Raw genomic sequence first — 20463 nt, 5'->3', positions numbered from 1 at the left:
AGTCTGGTTTTGGAAGGTTTACTAAGTCGCTAGGTAAAATTTAAGCACGATTCAATATTTTTACGAAGCAAAAAGATAGATAACAAGAATAATGACAAAAAGGAGGTGGACCTAGTGATGAAAATAATATTAAAAATAAAAATAATATAAAGTAATATACTGTAGGTAATAGACTTGTCTTTATCCTAATCAATCTTAAAGATTGCCTACTGTAGAAGTTACATGACTAGCACCATCTTTCCTGCTCTTCCCACACATGAAGGATATAGAATAGAGGTACCATGTTATATGATGTTCTCAGTTAAACTAAATTATAAAAATCAGTGTTTGGCATTGTGTGACACTAGGAAATGTTAGACTACGTACAGATTATGACGACTGCATTGTGAAAACTTTTGCTGCAAATGCTACTCTACGCACAATGCAGATAAGTGACAAATTTAAGGAAAGACAAAATTAACAAGTGAAGAAACATCACAGAGATGCTGCAACACACTCTTATACATACACTGTATGTATAAATGACATTAAAATTGTTATGCTGTTACCTTTGAAATCATCAGATATTACTCCATACCTATATGCACTATTAGGGGACAGGACTTTCAGTAGCAACTTTACTGGCACATAATGTGTTACTCTCCATTAGGTATAAGTGGGGCACAGAAAATGTTATGTGTTGGTGGCATCTGCTTGTGTACTCATATACTGCAGTGCTGTAACATAAAACAATCTCACATGTGCTTTGAAATATTACCAGGACTGTTTTTGGGTCTGTTCAAATATTGCTGTAATGCTCAAAGTAGTTTCAGTTCTTTAACAATACCACCAACACATCTCAAAATTCACTTGCAGTGAATATATATTTACAATATATATTAAAATAACTGTGCTAACAAACTGGATTTGTGTTTTGTTGCTTGTACACTTTTCTCGCAACAGTCCATCTTCTCAACAAAGTTAATATACTGTCCTGCACCACTCCCCAAAAACTAGCTACAAATGTACAAGTATGGCTAACATGTTGAACGAACCTGTTACCAAGGAAACAGTTGCCGGGGAGCACCCACATGTTATAGACTGACAGCATGCACACCGTTGCAAAGTTGAAAAAGATAAATATAGAGCATCTATGTTTTGGAAGCCATTTTTATCCATAGTGCTAAAACGTAGCATGTCACAGGAGTGTGCTGTTACCTTTAGAGAATACGTCAATGTCAGCTCCTACAGGAGGGCAAAGCTCTTTCTTTCATTTCATGCATGAGGGACCTCTTCCGTATTTTGTTTCCTCTGCTCACTACTCATTTCCCAAAAGGGGAAATTAATAAAAACTTGAGTGCAGAACAACAGAAGAAAAAAGAAATACAGTCTATTAGGAAATTAGATCCTGATGCAAAAAATGATTTAGAGGTTTGCAATTTAGGATATGAGATAATAAAAACCAAAATTAAACAAACAGTCGCTCAGGCCAAATGTAAAGGTAACAACTTTTAGCTAAGTTAAAGTGGTTTGCGTATCTGAAACAATATTTCATCACGGCATCTGTTTGTGAAATGAAGACAAACACTGAATATCTGACAACTCATTTCACTTCAAAACATCTTTACTTCTGTAGAATCCCTGTCTCGTTTGTTTTACATTTGTTTGGTAAATTAGGTGGAGAACACAGTCCCTTCCAGTAAGACTAGACTGAAAAGAAAAAAAAATAAAAGTACTAAAATAAATTAAATTGTTTGAGTGGGGATACAGTATATTATACTGTGAATCCATTACGGAGAAAATGCCAGTGCATTTTAGTCATCACACTTGAAAATTGAATTAACTGTGCTACTGAGGTGCTACTTTTCATGCAAATGAAATGACATACCATATAGAAAACTTTTGATATGTCTACACACCCATACATATGCATGCACAAAAAGATATTTTGGCACATATGTCTCCTGTAGTTGATTTTAATGAACTTCATATGAAAAGTTGTTGGAGGCACAATGGAAAGTGTGTCACCTTGGCATTTATCTACAGATGCTCATTCTGAACTTTAAGATTATGCAGCATGTTGGCTGTTTTTTTTTCTTTTTCTTTTTTTTTCACTGGGAAGGAGTGTGGCGCCTTAATGGACTTGATAATGGGGATCTGTCTTGTGACAGCCATTACCGCCTGAGTTTAATGCGCACTCTCAAGGTAGTATGTTGACATTTTCAGCTTGGCACAACCAAAGGCTTGGCTTGTCACGCATGCTGCTCCTATGTGCCCAGCCTTTCAAGGATAATGAGCTAATTTGTTTTTCAACAGGGCAGTGCTAACGTTAAGAAGAGAGCAGACTTCCAGGGGAAAGTCAGTTCCTTTTCAGAAAGAAAGAAAGAAGTGACTCCTCAATGTGACAGAGAATTGCTTTGAATTGTATGTGCTCATTCTTCCAGCGATTTTGTGCACAGTTACTTTATTAGGCTTTAGGTCTTGATGTGGTTCTTGAAAGTGCAGGCTCATTATTTAGTTCAACAAGGTAATGCAAGATGAGAGTAAAAGTGTAAAAACCTTTTGCCTGTAGAAGCAAAATCTTTGTAAGAAATTGAGAAAGCAGAACTACACATTGTGTAACTATTGATAGAATACACATGCATTGGTTGGAATATTTTAAAACTTTAAATATAATCTAGTGATTAACAAGTTAAAGACAGAAATCCTTAATTACACTGGTGAAATAAATTAAGTAGGAAATGAATAATAGATAAGCTGCTGACTGTTGCTATAATTATTTTTCGTGCAACCATTGCATGTAAATTCAAGATAATAACCGAAGCTTATTGGAACTTGGGAGATTCCGGTGTTCAGAATTAAAAACACTTGTGACAACAAGGAGTGAATATAGATTATTGTTCCTTCAAGGAGAGAAAAATGTTACATCTTCTGCATTAACAAGTCTTTCAAATTACTTATGGAAGTCAACCTCCTTAAAAATATTGCTTAGAATGGAGAATGGCTTAATGAGATATTCTATTTGCCATAGTTGCTACATTATGTTACTGTTCAAAGGTCTAGGAAATCGGTGCATCGATTATTTAAGGTACAGTATTTAAGCCAAAAACAGAGTTTGTACAATTTCAACAAGTTTCAAAATCAATCCACCTTTATTCTTCAACATAGCCTGAACTCTCTTATAAAAGCTTTCTTCTGATTTCTTTAAGTAGTCTTCAGAAGTATCTCTCCAGGCTTCTTGAAGGACCTTCCAAAGCTCTTCTTTGGATGCTGCTTGCCTTTTGTTCCAATCTCTATCAAAATTATCCCATACTGCTTTAGTACTCTTGAGGTCCTGACTCTTCTCACTTTTTTCACTGTTTTCTTGGTTAGAATAGATTCTTGACAGCCACCCTCCTTCTGAGGCCATTTCTGATGAGATTTTGGTAAATGGTAGATACAATGGACCAAATGTATCTCTCAGGGCTTTCAGCTAGTGCTGCTGTAGATGTTTTTAGGATTACAACTTCTGTTGTCCTCCTTCTTTTTCCGCTTTTCTATTTTTAAGCACATACTGCACACCATACTTAGATGTGCCAAGTTTTCAGCTAATATCTCTTTGGCCAACATGCTAATTTATGCTGGTCAAACTTTGTTATCTTTGGTATGTTTATTTAATTAAGTGTTTAGGTGACTTACGAAAAAAGGAAAACATGAAAATGGCTGGGTACAAGAAGTGGATAGAAAATGAGTGAAAAACCAGAAACTGTGCACCAAAATATTTTCAAAGACCTTTAGAAAGCCAGGAGAACCATTGCTCAATACCACATTAAATTAAAAGTTTGGTTCTATTGAAGCAAAGTTTAAAGAAACTTAAAAAACTGAACTTATTCCCTGTTTTTTTTTTTTCTTTTTTCAAACAACAAAGTTAGGAGCAACAAAATAACTGAAACTACTGGGTTTAAACTGACAACATCCATCTTCACAGAACTGATCAAACTTGTGCCAGATAGATAAGATAGCCGAGAAAGATTAATGCATGACATATTCATTACTTTTGCACATCACACTCCTCTTATTAAGTGTGTTCAGATAAACACCAGAGCTTATTAAAATAACATCCCATGTAATTAGCCGACCTAATATCCTTAATCGGAGTGATTTTAATCTGAATAAAAAATTGTGCGCATGTAACAGCTGCTGCTGTTTGTTTACTGTTGTTCACACCATTACCCTCATCTTAAGACCCAGCTTGTGTTAATTGCAATTTCATTAATGATTACTTCTTTAAAAATGACTGCCTGTAGTATTTACAGGGTTTGCTGTGGTGAAAGGAAGTAATGTTAAAGATCATTTGAACAGATTCAGGATGTAAAATTTACAGGAGCTTTCAGAGTGGCATTGCTTTTACTAGTGCATGCAGATCAAACACGTGTGTCTTTAATATGTGGTTCCCAGATTTCTATGTTATTCATCTTGTGAGAAGAATGTATAAGTCGTTTTCTCTAGGGACACAGAGGTTTGGCTCGAGTCCACAGGTGGTTAAGTACTGTTCACTCTCTGAGTTCAGCCAGTGTTTCAACCAACCACTCATACCCCAGTTGTGGCCCCTTTCAGCCATATTGATCGACTACATTTTTTAATTTAGATGTGTCATGTTAAAACACTCAACAGTAAATTTGTGACTTCAATTTTTTAGCATAAAAAAGAAGAATTTTAATGACTTTTAACTGCCTGACATTTAATTTGTGTATTGCTCAGCTCAGCAGGATGAATCAACATCGTGAGCCCATCAAGTTGATTTAACACGTAGGAAGAAGGCTGTTTCTCCCTCTGACTCAGGTCTTAGATAATGGCGGGAGTGGATTTCGGTGAATTACTTTGCAAAGTAGGTGAACACCTATCTGCCATCAGGCTTGCATATGAACACATGTCCAGCTTTGTTCAAGCTGTGGGAACAGGTGGCTGTGATCTTATGTGCCAACATGAGCTTTAGTGGAGATGGTAGGCTAACACACTTCAACACTAGCAATGTGTAAGCCACTGAAAGAGGGAATATAATGTAAATTGGAATAGGGATACCTTTTCCTAAGGTATCGAGGATATTTCTTTACAGTAAAAGAAACCTAAAACTTAAAGTTTTGCTGAGAAAATGTAACATAAATGGTGCAAGAACTAGTTGAATCACTATTGCACAGTATTGATCTAAGATGCTATTTTTCACAGAAAAGGTACTGAAGGGCAGTGACCAACACGAATGAACTTGTGCTAGTAAGTTGTGCCAAAACACAGTGCAGAGTACATGTGGAAACCATGAGCACACATCTTTATCTCTCAAAATGCTTCTGCTCCCTATTCATATGGGATGTTTGGGCTACGTGCATCCCAGTACAAAAGGAGGCAATAATGCCTGCAATGCTAATAATTGAAAGCACCAGGTTTAACACAAAACAGTGTTAACAGCATGCTGTCATTTAAGACTTAAATGGAATCTATTTGGGTTTTCTAGAGTAATCTAAGCTTATTGGAGTCTGCTACAACAGTTCTGCATAAATCACAAAATAATCCTTATATGAATTATGCTTGGCCTTGGTGCAGTCTTTCAGTTTAACCAGTGTCTAAAAGAAACTGTGTCAGTTCATTTTATGGTATCTTTCATCTGATTGGCTTCCCTGCACAAATCAAAGATTTGAACAGTAGGTAGGTGGTTTTAAATGATCATATTAAGATCATTAAAAAATGAACAGCAAGTGTTTAGAGGGAGTTTGAAGCTGGAGCTTTACAGTATAAATGGCAACAACAAATGAGAACAATTGTCTTTTACCCCTTTTCAACATTTTGCTGGGATTCATTCCAGACTATAGAGATCCATATCTACCCATAGATGTACCCAACCACATCTAACTGTAGCAGCTCCTAATGGTCCGCTATTGCTACTAAACCATTAGCTGCTGCAGACAGATTAAGTTGACTTATAAAGTGAACTCAGAGTTGCCAAAAGAGCTTAAAAACTTGTATCTGTGAGATGCCACAGGGAACTCAAATCTCTCTACACTATTATAATATAAACCACATGTTATCACAGTCAGGAAGACAAGAAAATAAAAAGCTGAGCAGAAAAGGTTGAAGTTCAGTCTCTACACTGCAATTTCCTTTTGGCCTTGCTTTTCATAAAAAAAATTAAAAAATAAATCTATTTATAATTTCTAATGCAATCATCTGTTTTGCAGATTGACTTTATTATTAGTTCCTAAAGAGCTGCCAGTTATTTGACCACAGTTGTTGAGCATATTTAAAGTTTGCTCATTTTAATGTAGCTATGTTTTTGTTTTGTTTTTTTAATCCACGGACTGAGAGTCTCACATTCTGCTACTGTCGCACAAAGAAAGATAGCATCCTTAATTGAACTTATGCTAATTCATTATTTATCTTGCATGTTTAAGGTATTGTTTGAGATGCAGATGGGCTTGAACAGACAGTGGCAGGTTGTGATAAGCAACATGCAGGGTGACATTAACAGGGCACACGCGAAGCAAACCCACAGAGATCAGATGACAAAGAAAAAAAGGCTAAGAGAGATCTGCAGACAGGGAGAAAGAAAAGGAGACCAGAAAAGTACAGACAGAGAGAGACAAAGAAAGAGATGATATCAGAGCAAATGACACATTACCAAGAGAGCGCGTGAGATGTTTCCTAATTCCACTCAGTCTATCCCTGTGGTGAATGAGTCATGATTATCCTCTGAAAATGCTAGCCAATCTTTCTTGATAACGCCATCCAAACCAATCATCACAAAACCCAAACACATGTTTACCACATAAAAACTAGGTTTGCTATTCACCTGATTCAACATTCAGCACGCTGCTGCCAATGAAGCACCTTGTCCCAACAGGCATGGCCGCATGTTAATTCCAAGAAGGCTAATCAGACAAGCGTAAAAAGAGAAGAGAGGAAAAACAAGAAAACATGCACGTACACACACACACACACACACACACACACGTCATTGCACACGCAAAAGACTGTTATGTGCATTAGACTGACCATATTAGCCCTGGAAGCTACAGCGGCTGTGCTAAGCTGATGGGAGAACAAGCGACAGAGAGTGAAAAGCATTCTGAAAAAAATAAGGGACTTAAGAGATACCAAAGAAACAGAGTGGTGGGGATTCATTTAAATGGATTAATATATACGCATTTTCAGATTGCCGTTTGTCCTCTTGTTCTTACAGACATCAAGTGAATCTTAGAAGTAGAATCACTGTCTTTAATGTTACTGCCTCAGACTCCACACACATGTCTGCTCTGTGAAGTACATCAAAAGCTCACTGCTTCAGGGAAAAGGGTTAAGTCACTGCTGATTGCTCAACAGTTGAAACTGATGCCATAAGACATGGCAGCTAGTTGTATCACATTCTGGTGTTGTTGTTTTCATCATTGTCTGGCAGCATCTGCTTCACTGTCAGAATGGCGAGTAATCAGTGACTCAGCAGTTTTTGACAAATGTACATTGGGTGTGCCTTCAAGTTTTTCTATATGTTTGTTTACCTTGTTTACAAAATGTACAGGGAGTGGGTTCCTTTAGGTCAAGCTCTTCTCGCAGCCTGCAGAGTACACTATATTTCTTTTCCTTTCACATCCCCTGGGTACCAGCAGCCAAAAAATATCCCCGAGCATAAATTTCACAAGGCACAGCAGCTATCTTCTTTTGTCAGCTCTGATGTCATAAATAATAAGATCCAGCTCTCAAAAGCATATTTAACATGGAAACCCAGAGGATGAGACATGAAAGTACTAAAGTGCACGCTGGGCCTCATTCTAAACACACAAACCATTATCATTTTCTACAAAATGTAGATTTTGTGATTGATTGCCGCTTATTCAGTTCAGAACACAAAGCAGCAGTTAGAACACAAAGAGAGAAAAGGAAATAATAACTCCATTTGCATGCTTTTGGAAGATGCAACAGTGATTGTTACATATAGTCTATAGATTTTGCACAGAACAAAGGAACACCCCGTTTCTCTGTGAGCTCTGAGGCCGGTCTACGCATGGTGCATGTAATTGGTGCAACGCAATCACTATGGTGGTTTTAATGCACACAGTTTGGAAAAGTGAATGTGCAGGTACAGACTCCTGATCCCTCAAACAATGTGCCTGATAGGACTAACAGGAACTAGTGTAGCATGATTTAAAATACTCTAAAAGATGCCAGCTATGTGTCATTATTTGTACTGCAACACTGCCACCATCACACTGAATTATTTACAAGTCAGCAAAGGCATTTTAGCTAGTAGAAATTCACAAAGTAATGGCAACAACTGGCTTTGCTGAAAAAGTAAAGAAAAATTGACTAGTAGAAACGTTTTTTTAATTATAACTATTAAACTATTAAAAACCAACGTGCTTTTATAGCATGCATCATATGTAGAAGTGGGCACATTGACATGGAGATGTACTGTAATGCTTTTTAGGCAGCATTATAAGAGAGATTTCAGAAAAAGGTTAACAGGAAATGATGACTGCATGCACTTAAATGTGTTTCAAACACCAGAACCTATCTGAAATCTAATTTTAATACAAAAGACTCCCAATAAATGCAATGTCAGTAAAGCCTATAACTTAAATGTATGTTGAGACTCTGTAAGTGAGTTACTTATTGAATTAATTTCTGAGGCTGTAGGCTGTAATGATATCGCATTGAACTGAATTATATTGTGAGGTTTTCCTGACCCCAGTGGACAAACACGAATTGTACATTAAAGTTCAAAATTCACAAAGATAATATTTATCATTGCATTCTGCTGAGCTGTAGGTCTTTCTGTTATTGAATCCACCCCCTGAATATAAGCAGTTTTCACTGTACTAAGCTTATTTCTGCTATTCTGTCTGTCACTTATCTGGAGGGTATAATTTACTGAAGTGAAATACTCCATCACAGTTTAGATGACATGGGCAGTCTTAGCATCAATAGTATTGACAGGGTATATGTACCCTTATCGTAGTCTGACAGATGAGAGCAGGTACTAGGAAAGGGCCATGGATGTTTATCTTCCCAAAAGAGAGCACAAGATGAGATTGAGAGAGTGAAGGAGAGAGCTTGATTTAGAAATGGTTCATACCTACTGCAGGTGCAATGTTGCTGTACATTTATTTGTCGAATGGAGTCTTGGTCCAGCTGCCATATACTGATCTCTCCCATTTGTCCCTTCTGTGTGGTGAAGTCCTATTATGTTGTGGGAAGCTGCCAAAAGCAGTGTGGAAGGGCCCATTTATAAGAAATGACACAAAACATCCAGTCTCCTCTTAGCTGTGCACAATATGGACCTTTTAAAGCTCTTGCGAATTATCCACCAGCTAATACATAAAAAAAAAGTCCACTGTGTTCCAAAACCATCAATGACTAATTCAGCAGCAGAGCATTTCAATCCGAGCACTTCATATAGTAATCAGTGTAGTGTGCTGACGGAGTTGAGTATGATCCAAGTAGAAGTTTGAATGTAAACATATGGTGGGTTTAAATTATTATTTAAAGCAAAAAATCAATAGAATATTCAAGCTGTGGTATTTTCTTTGTTGAAAATTTGTTAAATCAATTATTCGTTAAAATCGGTTTTAATTACATTCGAGGTAATACTGAAATGTCATGATTTTAATATTCAGAATAAATAGCTGTGTGCTTATTATGAAAACAGCAAAGAGCGTTATAGCACCTTAATACTCTGTCAAATAATCCCAGATTAATATAAAATCTCCCAGCATAAATGAAGATAAAACATTTTATACTGAATCTTGTATTACAAGCTGTCTCAATTAGATCAGAGTTACACCACTCTCACTGTAGGGAAGAGTTGTGTTGACAACACAGCAGCATTTATCTCAGTGGTGATTCTCTCCTTTGAATCCTAGGATCGGGCTCTGAGTCAGAGCAAACTAAATGAGACTGTCTTATTTAGGCTGTGAAATCACTGAGACAGGCCCAATTTATGCAATATTCACCAAGGCAGTGGTGTGGTGGTTTGTTTCATCCCTTCATATTACATTGGTAAAATGAGGGCGAGACACTGATGACATCCCGTTTTCGTGGGAAAACAGATTGCGGTGTCTTTTTTCAGTCTGGTGTCTTGATGATAATTTTCTCACTCCGTGGCCCATCTGCACACAACTGAACTGGTCGGATGAGGCGAGGACTTGAGCAGAGAAATGCCATGTGCTTTTGCTGATCAGTCCTAATCCACATGCCAGATGTTCTTTGCAAAAGTATCAATTATGAACACATGAAAATGAAAGGTATTCCTGACTCTATCCCAAGCCCTTTCCTGATTTGTTCAAGTAATTTGCCGACAGCTCAGGGGGGAAAATGCATTTTATTGTGATGAGAGCTTTATCAAGCTTTTAAAGATATGCAGCTTTGATTAAAAGTCTTTAAAAATTCATACACCTACTGAATTCGTTGTCCATCGATCAACCATATCGTTACTAATAGAAGAAAATGACGAATTCTCCACCGTGGCCATGATAGATTACTGAATCTCTCTTTCCAAATACAGTAACTTTTGCTTCCCTATTTGAGCTCTGTTACTTTGTAGCATCCTGTGCCTTAATTTGCAGTTTATAGATTCTTCTAATTAGTTAAAGTAAACGTTAATCAACCATGTAAATTTAGAGTATTTTGCATGTGTTATTCTGGAAAAGTGAGGGTTTTTTATATGACACATGAATAAGACTGCTGTTGTATGCTGATTCTGGTTGTCAGATAGCTTGCAGGAAATGAAGGATGGCCTCTGTCGACTTCAGGGGGAACATTTAAGAGTCATTATTCCACCATTATCATCCTTGCCAATGACTATAGAGTACTCCTCCCTCCTGTCAGTTGGCTGTCTGCTGTATAATGGGCCTGGGGTGTCCATTACGAAGCCAAAATGGCTGAAGACACTTTAGCCACAGCCTGCTAAAAGCACCTGAAAGACAGAGGTTAGGCGAGGTGACTCTGTCCTGATCCTATAGTACAAATGAAGGTGACGATTCACTGCATGACAGCTGATATAACATTAGGTAAACAATTACACTATACACAAAGCACAAAATACAGATTTATAATCAGTCAATAAATTGCACGTTTAACATTTTTGGGATGGTCATGTTTTCTCAGATGTGATGATAAAGCAAAATTCCCAATTCTAACCTGGCTCAGTACTTGTATTTCAGCCACACAGTGTGAAACATTAAAATGAAAGGTGCTCATTTTAATTCCATGTAACTCCTCGGGATTCACCTTTCACTGATATCCTAAAATCAGCCAGTGCTTTCCTTGTAAAGCTCTGCTTTTGAGCTTTGAATCTCACACTTCAAATAAAAATAAAGGTTTGCAGATTGGGTTAAAGTATACCAGATACAAAAGTTTTTGTGATGTTTGCTCCTTTTTGGTGTTTTTTTATTATCATTTCCTTCTGTGCTGCCTTACATTAGAGAAGTCATTTGTGCAACCAGTAGTTTATTTATACTCAGTTTATTATGCTACTGCTTAATACTCTCAGAAATGTGTTTTATTACTCATAAGCCCTTTGGAACTTTAGACTTCCTGCCCTTGCCTTCATTTTAAAAAATGGCTGGCCCTTGGTAATTAATGAAATGTGCAAACTATGCATTTCTTCCTTTCTGTATTCACCAAAATCTGAAATGGACAGTCCCAAACTCATCAATTCCACTTAGAATTCATTTATGACACGTTCTGTCGATGGACAAACTGATCCAGGTCTGTTACAAGTATCTTAATGGCACAGGAAACTGGAATTCAAGCCAATATTACACCCTTCCCAACCCTGTAAAGTTTGTAGTGAGTAGGCTGCACCTGAGAGTGAAACTTGTTAAAAGAGAATCAGTAACTCTTGGGAACAGACTGTTTCCAGTGTGTAGTTCAATACATATTGTTGTTGCCAGCAGACACATTTAGATGTTGTATCCAAGTTGAAGCATGTACTAGATTTGATCACTGCTGCTGACATGACTTGGGCAACATAAAGGTATTTCATGGTGCCCTACAGAAAATTTGCCAAATGCCCTTTTGCACAGCTTGGCTTGCATGTATGACTGTCTGTCTGTCTCTCCCACTCATGTACAAACTGTAAGACACTTTCTGGCCTGAGGAACATTTTCTTGAATTCCCCTGAGCATTCATGCAAAAAACTACAAATAATCTCTCCACTACTCCCGCACCCCTTTCCTAATTCTCTTGCATTTCTGTTCTTATTCTTTTTTTCTTATTTTACTTAAACCACAACAACCACGAATACAGTGCATGCCTGTCTACCTCAGATGCCTGATATTCCTTCATTCCGTCTCCTATTTAGTATGTTATTTAGTTTCCTCATACTTCCTCTAGTCGTGATTTACAGTGCCCTAATGTAGTCATGTGCATGCAGTCAGCAGATGAAATCGCCATTTGTCACATTAATAGTCCAGCTCTTCTGCCATACTTTCTCACACACACATCCACAGTCCTCTCCCAGTATGTCGCCATTCAGTATCATCTCGCCTCACCACTTCTTCTCAGACCTGTGGTCTCATTCATTTTCATCACAAAAACCTTCCTCTTTTTTTCACTTTTGCACGAAGGTTTTAATATCATGGTATCTTACTTTTATGTTTATGATATGTTTGTGTACTTATTATGAAGGGGTTTGAATGATATAATTTGGTATTAGACCGCATCATTATTCCTTTGTGCCAGATTCTGTAGACACTGAAGTAGACCATATAATTAGGAAGTATTATGAAATTCAGTGAGAGAACATTTAATTGCTGTTTTGTACATTATGCTCAGCTGTTTGTGCAATTATAAAAGTCCTGCTGTGCGAGAGACAGTGAGTTGAATTTTAAAAGCAGCATTTGCCATAGACTGTCCCATGTCACATGCAAAATTAGACGATCCCTGTAGTAGATGATTATGCAGCACATAACAGAGATAGAGCTTGAAATTAAATGCAAATTCAATATTCTTCATTTAAGCTGTTTTGCATTTGTATTCCTATCACTTTCCCTTTTGTGGTAATTGTGTTTTTCTCTGTTTTGCATCTCATAACCGAAGGGAAAACGGGAGTATACTCCGGGGGAAGGGTTAGGTCAACATTAAAGGGTTAACACTTTTTCATCTTAGAAACATGACAGGAATATAAGATGAGAAACTGATATGGGGTCAGAATGAGTCTTAGGGCTTGTGAAAATAGCATAATGCAATACATTTACATTGGTTTAGCAAATGTGATGCAAATATAATAATAATTAAATATTAATAAAAATAAATAAATATTTTTTATCTGTAAGAAAGTTCAATAAGCACTGTTTTCAAAAAAATATAATTTTCTGCCAATTATTTCATGGTTCACACTTTAAAGGGTTAAATGTAGTCCGTTATTTTATGATATAAAAGTATCTCAGTGAGTACCTCATCTTTGAAAGATATGTGTCATTTTGTTCCGCTAGATGTGGTGACCTTCCCTAAGAGGATCAAAAATAGATTTTTCCCCCCAAATTGCACGTGTAAATAAAGATGTAGGGACTTTAAAACCACCACAGACATCACAAGCATGTGTCTGCAGTCCTAATCCCTGCTTGTTTACAGATTTTCACCACCATTACACATAAAACCAAGAGCAAGAGTGAAGGATATGTAGGACAATATCAAGCTGGGACTCACATGAGGCATCATTACATCTTAAAATATTCCTGATTTTTATTCATGCCAGATTCTTCCCACTTAGCCACCACTTCTGTTTTGATAAGCACCCCACTGTCTCAGGTAGCTCTCTGCTGTTTTCAAGTAGCAGTTTCCGTTAGCAAGCGCTTTCCCTTTTTGTCTGTGGACAAGGATTAGAAGATACACTCACTCACCGACCTCGTCTTCCACAATCTCTAAGCTACACATTATATTATAACTTTAGGGCGAACCTCCCACTTTTGGTGACCATTTCTCAACTAAGGGTCAGAAATAATCTTAAGTAGGATATAGCATCTTAGTTTTTTTAAGACCAAGTGGAAAAAAAGATGTTATTTTAAAATTAAATCCATGTCGGAATTGATTATGTTTTCATATCTTATTCCTTTTCTTCTTCTAATCTAATTTTCCCTATATAATGTTTCTTAGCGCTTTGCCTTTACTTTCTTCCTGTGTTCTTTCTTTACGTATTCACAAAGTCTGTTTTGTTTTGTTTTTGTCTTCTGTCCAGCATGCGAGCTGATGAACCAAGGGATCCTCGCGCTGGTTACATCTACGGGTTGTGCAGCTGCAAGTGCCCTGCAGTCTCTGACAGATGCAATGCACATCCCCCACCTCTTCATTCAAAGAAATGGGGATGGCGCACCCCGTACTGCCTGTCAGCTCAACCCGAGCCCAGACGGAGAGAGCTACACACTGGCTGCACGTCCACCTGTTCGAATCAGCGACGTCCTGCTCACTCTTGTCTCTGAACTGCACTGGCAGAAGTTCATCATCTTTTACGAGAGCGACTACGGTGAGTTGGCACAAACAAGAGCACCTTAACAACAAATATATCTCATAAACATGACATTTGTATGTAAGATGGTTTCACCGCTTTCATTTAAATGTAAATGTCCTCTAACTATCTTCTGAGATGAAGATCAGGCTGCTGCTGCAGTAAAGCCGTATTAACGCTGAGAAATCATGTGCCGAAAAGAATAGACCAAGTGAGAAGTAAGCTGAAGGAACATCATCACTCCCACACAAACACATACTGTACTTCCACACTGTTAAAAAATAAATCAAAAGTTCAGGAGGGAAAAAAAATAAGGAATTCTCACTGCTGCATTCAGTTTTAGCAGTATTGTCATGAAGAAACAAGCTTAATTGGCTCATTTGTGGTGCTGTCATCTGTGGGGATGTGTCCCAACAGTACTTTATATATTCTCAAATGTTCTTCATTTCTGTTTAATTATTTTCACTATGAGTTCCCTGTGAACCAGACCTTTCTTGACCCACATTTGGGAAATGCACTGTGGATCAAGGAGTGATTGGCAAGGCAGTGGAAGGGTAGGAGAATGAAGTGGGTATATAAAGCCTATTGCTGCATTGCCATTCATCAGATGAGACTTTGTCTCTGCTGGCTAATCTTTTTAGTTCTGCAAAGAGTGGAGTCCAGAAGGCAGTATAAATCTGTTTTATTTTTCCAGTACTGGAAACAACTGAGCTGAAGTTGATATAGTGTATAGTAAAGCAAGCCATCAGAATACCGGGGCCCCAGGCAAGTTCCCAACCGTAACTTGGTCACTTTAGCACAGTCCTCCATGTGTTTGACATGTTGGCTTACGTTTACAAAGCTCTGTCCTTGGATTTCTTTCTGACATTGTTACTCTTTGCAGAAATGCACTCTCAGCATTGAGTTGGATCAATGAAAGTCCACTACAGAAGAAAACCTGTCCGTGCTTCATTTTGACAAGCTGTCTTGCTGTCTGAATCTTGTTTTTCTTTCTGACTAGCTGTCTATCTGACTAACTAGCTCTCTATATGTCTGTCTCATGGGGCCAGCATGTGTCTGACCATCTGTTTTGCTATAGATCTTTCTTTGTCACTGGCTTGCTGCCTATCTGTGGTAACCAGTGCTAACTGTCCTTTTTATAATGAGCTTGACTGACTGCCATGTGTTTTGTTAGCTATATAGAGTGGATAGCTTAATTTCTCTAACTAACTGTCTGTCTTTCTATCCAGCAAAGCCATTCTTTGTGTGTCTCATTTCCAATAATCATACTTTAATAGATTCATGTGCAGTTTGGGAAATGTTAAGGCTTTATTTTGCCCTGGTTCACAACACATCGATTTACTGACTAATGTTCATATCCTAGTCAGCATAATGTACTATACATTTAGACAGAGGTAACCTAAAGTGGTGTTCAAATAACTGTTTTCAGTAAAAGGAAAGAGACAATGGTTACAAAAATAATGCCACATATCATGCTGGCTTTTCTGTAGATATGCAAACAAAAGTAAACAGAAAGAAAAATCCCAATCAGATTCTTACTTGCCTGTGGTTTTCCTTGAAACAGTGCTAATTCTCCTAAGTACGGTTTGTTTGGGTTTATTTGGTTGTTGGAAAACTTTCCATAGTCCTTTTGTGGATTCAGGCTGTCTCAGTTGCTTCTGTCTCTACATGTAATCTGGGACTGACTCAGTGATGTTCATATCAGGGCTCTTTGGAGGCCATGCCATCTGTTGCAGGACACTGTCCATCCAGTCACTAAAGATAGGTTTTTAGCTCTGGCTTGTTACTTGGCCTCTTTCTCCTGCTGCAGAATAAAATTTAGGACCAGTCAGACACGTCACACATGGTGTTGTGTATTGGATAAAAATCAGAACATCCAAAATAACTCAGAATTTTGCACATTGTGGTATGCATATCACATGAAGACTTGGCTCATCAAGAAGCTGTTCTAACAAAGTAGCCTTTTTTAAGTCTGCTAAATTAGACACTACAAAGTCAGCACCACTGACATGTGTGCTTGTGTTACACTATTTAGCTCTGAACTCATTTAATTAAGGAATGTAGTGGCTAATTAGGATCCTCATCACAGAACAGTCCAAATACCCATGGTGTTTGCTTCAAAGCAGTGCAACAGTGACTGACACAACTGTCTGAAAAGAAAAGTGCAGTCTGTTATTCTGTCTAGGCATTCAGTGAATGTTGAGCTCTTATGTTGATTTGAGTTACATTTCAGTAGGAATTCTGGGATAATGTTTTAGCATTGGTACCAATAGAATAATAAATTAAAGAAGATATTTTTTATGAAAATAAGAAGCCAGAAAACTATCAAATTGTCAAAATATTGACATATAAAACAAGAACTACTGACAGTGGATGCTGAGAGGTTGGTTTTCATAGGTAGATTTTAGCCGATACCAAAGTAGCACTGATGTAATTAACCAGTGACCACAATTAAACTTGTCCTTTCAGCTAAACTTGTTGATTAGGACTTTTTCCAGTTTTAGTTTTGTGAGAGAATGTACTTTGAATTTCAGGTAACGACAATTTATACAGGATTCTAAAGTTAATAAGGAACATTTCAGTTGATATCCGTGACACTTGTTATACTATTATGCATTTAGGATGTGTTATGAATATTTGCAGCTTATTCTTTAATTTGGTTGTATCGCTTGTGTTTTGTCTGCATCCATGTCTTTTCTTAAGCTGCAGTGTGCTTTTGTCCAATACATCTTTTCATTAATGTGATGTACAGATATATGTGTACATATATGTATGTACTAGTGCTGTCAGCATCAATCTCGTTAAAATGACGTTAATGCCATAACCGCATTAACGCGGTAAATCTCCGTTAGCGAGTTAGTGCGGATCCCCCCGTGCGTGGGGCTGCACGGCGTCAACACGTTAGCTCGTTAACTCATTAGCACCGCCCACCCCCACGCACAGGACAATTGACACTAACTCGCTAACCATTTTAATGATATTAATGCTGACAGCACTAGTATGTACACATATATATGTACACATATATGTGTACATTATGGTCTGAAAAAAAGGTTAAATAGAACTGAGCATCAACTATTCTACAAACTTTTTAATAATATTGCTTCGTGTCCATATTCAGTCGTGTTCATGTTTATTTGGCTGATTGACTCAGTACCTTATCCCAATCAAAAAGCAGTCAGTGTGAAATGTGCAATGTAGTGATAGTTGAATTTGCTTAACTAATCATAATCTGGGCAAGCAGTGAAAAGTAAAAAGTTAAAAACATTTAATTAGATGTCACCGGTCCATTGCACTTACTTGATTCAGCCAGTGGACTAAAATGCTCATGATAAATACTGATTTATGTTTAGGTTTGAAAATATTTCACTTTCTGAAAGACTTTCTGTAGGCAGAAAAGTCAGATACTTTCTTTGAACTTTGAGTTATCAGATGATTTTTATTATTAAATGATATAGAAAAGGTTAGTAAATGCATAAACCTGGGGCTGAACTACGAGGTATCAGGTGGTTGTTAGTGCTGTTAGTAAAGGATCTACATTTCGTCTTATTTATTATATATTTTTTTGCCTCTTATACCAGGCTATATTATATAACATTTTCGTTTCATGACAGCAGTGTGAAATTCTGTCAGATCAGTGATGGAACTGCAAAAATGAAATATAGAAACTCCTCACAGCACAGGAGCTCAGATCACATGATCAGTGTTAGCTTCTCTCTTTTTATTGTAGCTCTGTGTTGACCACTTTGATCATGCATCACTGTAACGGTGTGAATAAAACACCCAGCATGCCCCTGCGGGCGGTTTATCCTTCAAGCTCGGGTCCTTTACCAGAGGCCTGGGAGCTTGAGGGTCCTGTGCAGTATCTTAGCTGTTCCCAGGACTGCGCTCTTCTGGACAGAGATCTCCGATGTTGTTCCCGGGATCTGCTGGAGCCACTCGCCTAGCTTGGGAGTCACCGCACCTAGTGCTCCGATTACCACTGGGACCACCGTTACCTTCACCCTCCACATCCTCTCGAGCTCTTCTCTGAGCCCTTGGTATTTCTCTAGCTTCTCGTGTTCCTTCTTTCTGATGTTGCTGTCATTCGGAACCGCTACATCGATCACTACGGCCGTCTTCTCCTGTTTGTCTACCACCACTATGTCCGGTTGGTTAGCCACCACCATTTTGTCAGTCTGTATCTGGAGGTCCCACAGGATCTTAGCTCGGTCATTCTCCACCACCCTTGGGGGCGTCTCCCATCTTGACCTTGGCACTTCCAGGCCATATTCGGCACAGATGTTTCTGTATACTATGCCGGCCACTTGGTTATGGCGTTCCATGTATGCCCTGCCTGCTAGCATCTTGCACCCTGCTGTTATGTGCTGGATTGCCTCAGGGGCATCTTTACACAGCCTGCACCTGGGGTCTTGCCTGGTGTGATAGACCCCAGCCTCTATGGATCTTGTGCTCAGAGCTTGTTCTTGTGCTGCCATGATTAGGGCCTCTGTGCTGTCTTTCAGTCCAGCTTTGTCCAGCCACTGGTAGGATTTCTGGATATCAGCCACCTCCTCTATCTTTTTTATGAAGCCAGAGCAGCAGAAGACCACACCGGGTGTCATCGGTCAGCTAAGAACAGGAAACTGGGTTTTCACAGACTCACCAAAATTGAACTGAAGAGTCTGAATTTCTGCTGCAGCATTCAAATGAAGGGTCGGAATTTGGTGTAGACAGCATGAAAGCATGGATCCATACTGCCTTGATTCAGATGCGGTTGGTGTAATTGTGTGGATACTTGCTTGGCACACTTTGGACCTCTTAGTGCCAATCCAGGATCAATTAAATGCCACAGCTGGAGAAAACCCACCTCTGATCACATTCAAACTCCACAAAAAAGGGTCCCAGGTGGCCAGTGTAGCCAGCACCTTCTTGCTTCACATATATCACCACTATGCTATCCACTTACTCAGAAATACTATTATAAAATACTATAATCTCTTTATTTCTGTAAGTCTTTGCTTGTGAATGGTGAGACTGACACCTTACTTTACATTAGAAGTGTACGGGGTGAGATTTGTGCTTTATTACAGCTTAAACAAGTGGCTTCCCTGACCTCAGGGGTAAAATATATAGCTCAGTGTAATGAAGCGATTCAGAGGAGCCAATTCATTCCAGTCTCCACCGATGCATCAGTCGCATAAAAAGCACATTATGTAAACAACTTTTACAGCTTCACCTCTTCTGGTTACATTTGTCATTGTACATTTTCTGCATATAATTTGATTCTCAGTCCTGAGAGATCATATTCCATAATTTCTTTCACAAATAACAGAGATAACCTTCTTATACTGCTATAGCTCTAAGAGAAGCTGGACAACACTGTTTTACAACCGTGAAACATCCTTGTGTTTTTTGCCTTTTGTGCGGTCAGATAAATAGAAGAAAGCAAAATTGTATGATAATCCTATAACAGCTTATTGCTACCCACAAGATCCTTTCAGCTTTGCTCTTGTTGTTTTTCTTCTTTTTTTAGTCTCATTTTTATATTTTTATTCAGGAGCAGTTTTTATATCTTATGCTGTTTTATTTCTTTCAGCCTGTCCTACTTTTGCTGATTTAAGTCATGCTCTTTGACAATAGTGAAGAGTATCTGATACTTCAGCTTTTTTTTTCTTCTTTTTTTTTTGAGAAGGGCCAAACAGATCCAGTTCATGTAAAGGCCATGAAAATTAATCTCTTCCACTGAAAAACAAACTTTTTGATAGCAAAGCGAGACTTTGCCATCAGGGACTGTGCAGCCTTTTGTGCATTCTTTTCAAACCGATTACATTCAAAATGAAACTTTCATGCAAAGATGACTGCCCCTGTTGACTTTTGTCTGCGTTTATATATTAATTTAACTAAAGTCATGTGTCTCAGTAGTCTAGTGGTTTACACATTCACTTAACAAGCAAAAGCTTCCCAGTTTAATCCAAGGAAGCGACACAAGTCCCTTTGGGGTTATTTGGAGCATCCGACATAAAAAACGTTGC

General features: G+C 38.1%; 1 protein-coding gene across 1 annotated transcript in view; it reads left to right on the top strand.

The window, feature by feature from the left end:
- grid1a (glutamate receptor, ionotropic, delta 1a) overlaps positions 1-20463 on the top strand; it is a 252043-nt gene that overhangs the window by 144796 nt on the left and 86784 nt on the right. The window contains exon 3 of the mRNA XM_039621614.1: positions 14183-14467. Within this exon, the coding sequence (XP_039477548.1) occupies positions 14183-14467 (285 nt within the window). The remainder of the gene's footprint in view (positions 1-14182; positions 14468-20463) is intronic.

This window comes from Oreochromis aureus, linkage group 13 (assembly GCF_013358895.1).
Source record: "Oreochromis aureus strain Israel breed Guangdong linkage group 13, ZZ_aureus, whole genome shotgun sequence".
Classification (NCBI taxonomy): domain Eukaryota; kingdom Metazoa; phylum Chordata; class Actinopteri; order Cichliformes; family Cichlidae; genus Oreochromis; species Oreochromis aureus.
This window is presented reverse-complemented; position numbering and strand designations above follow the sequence as displayed.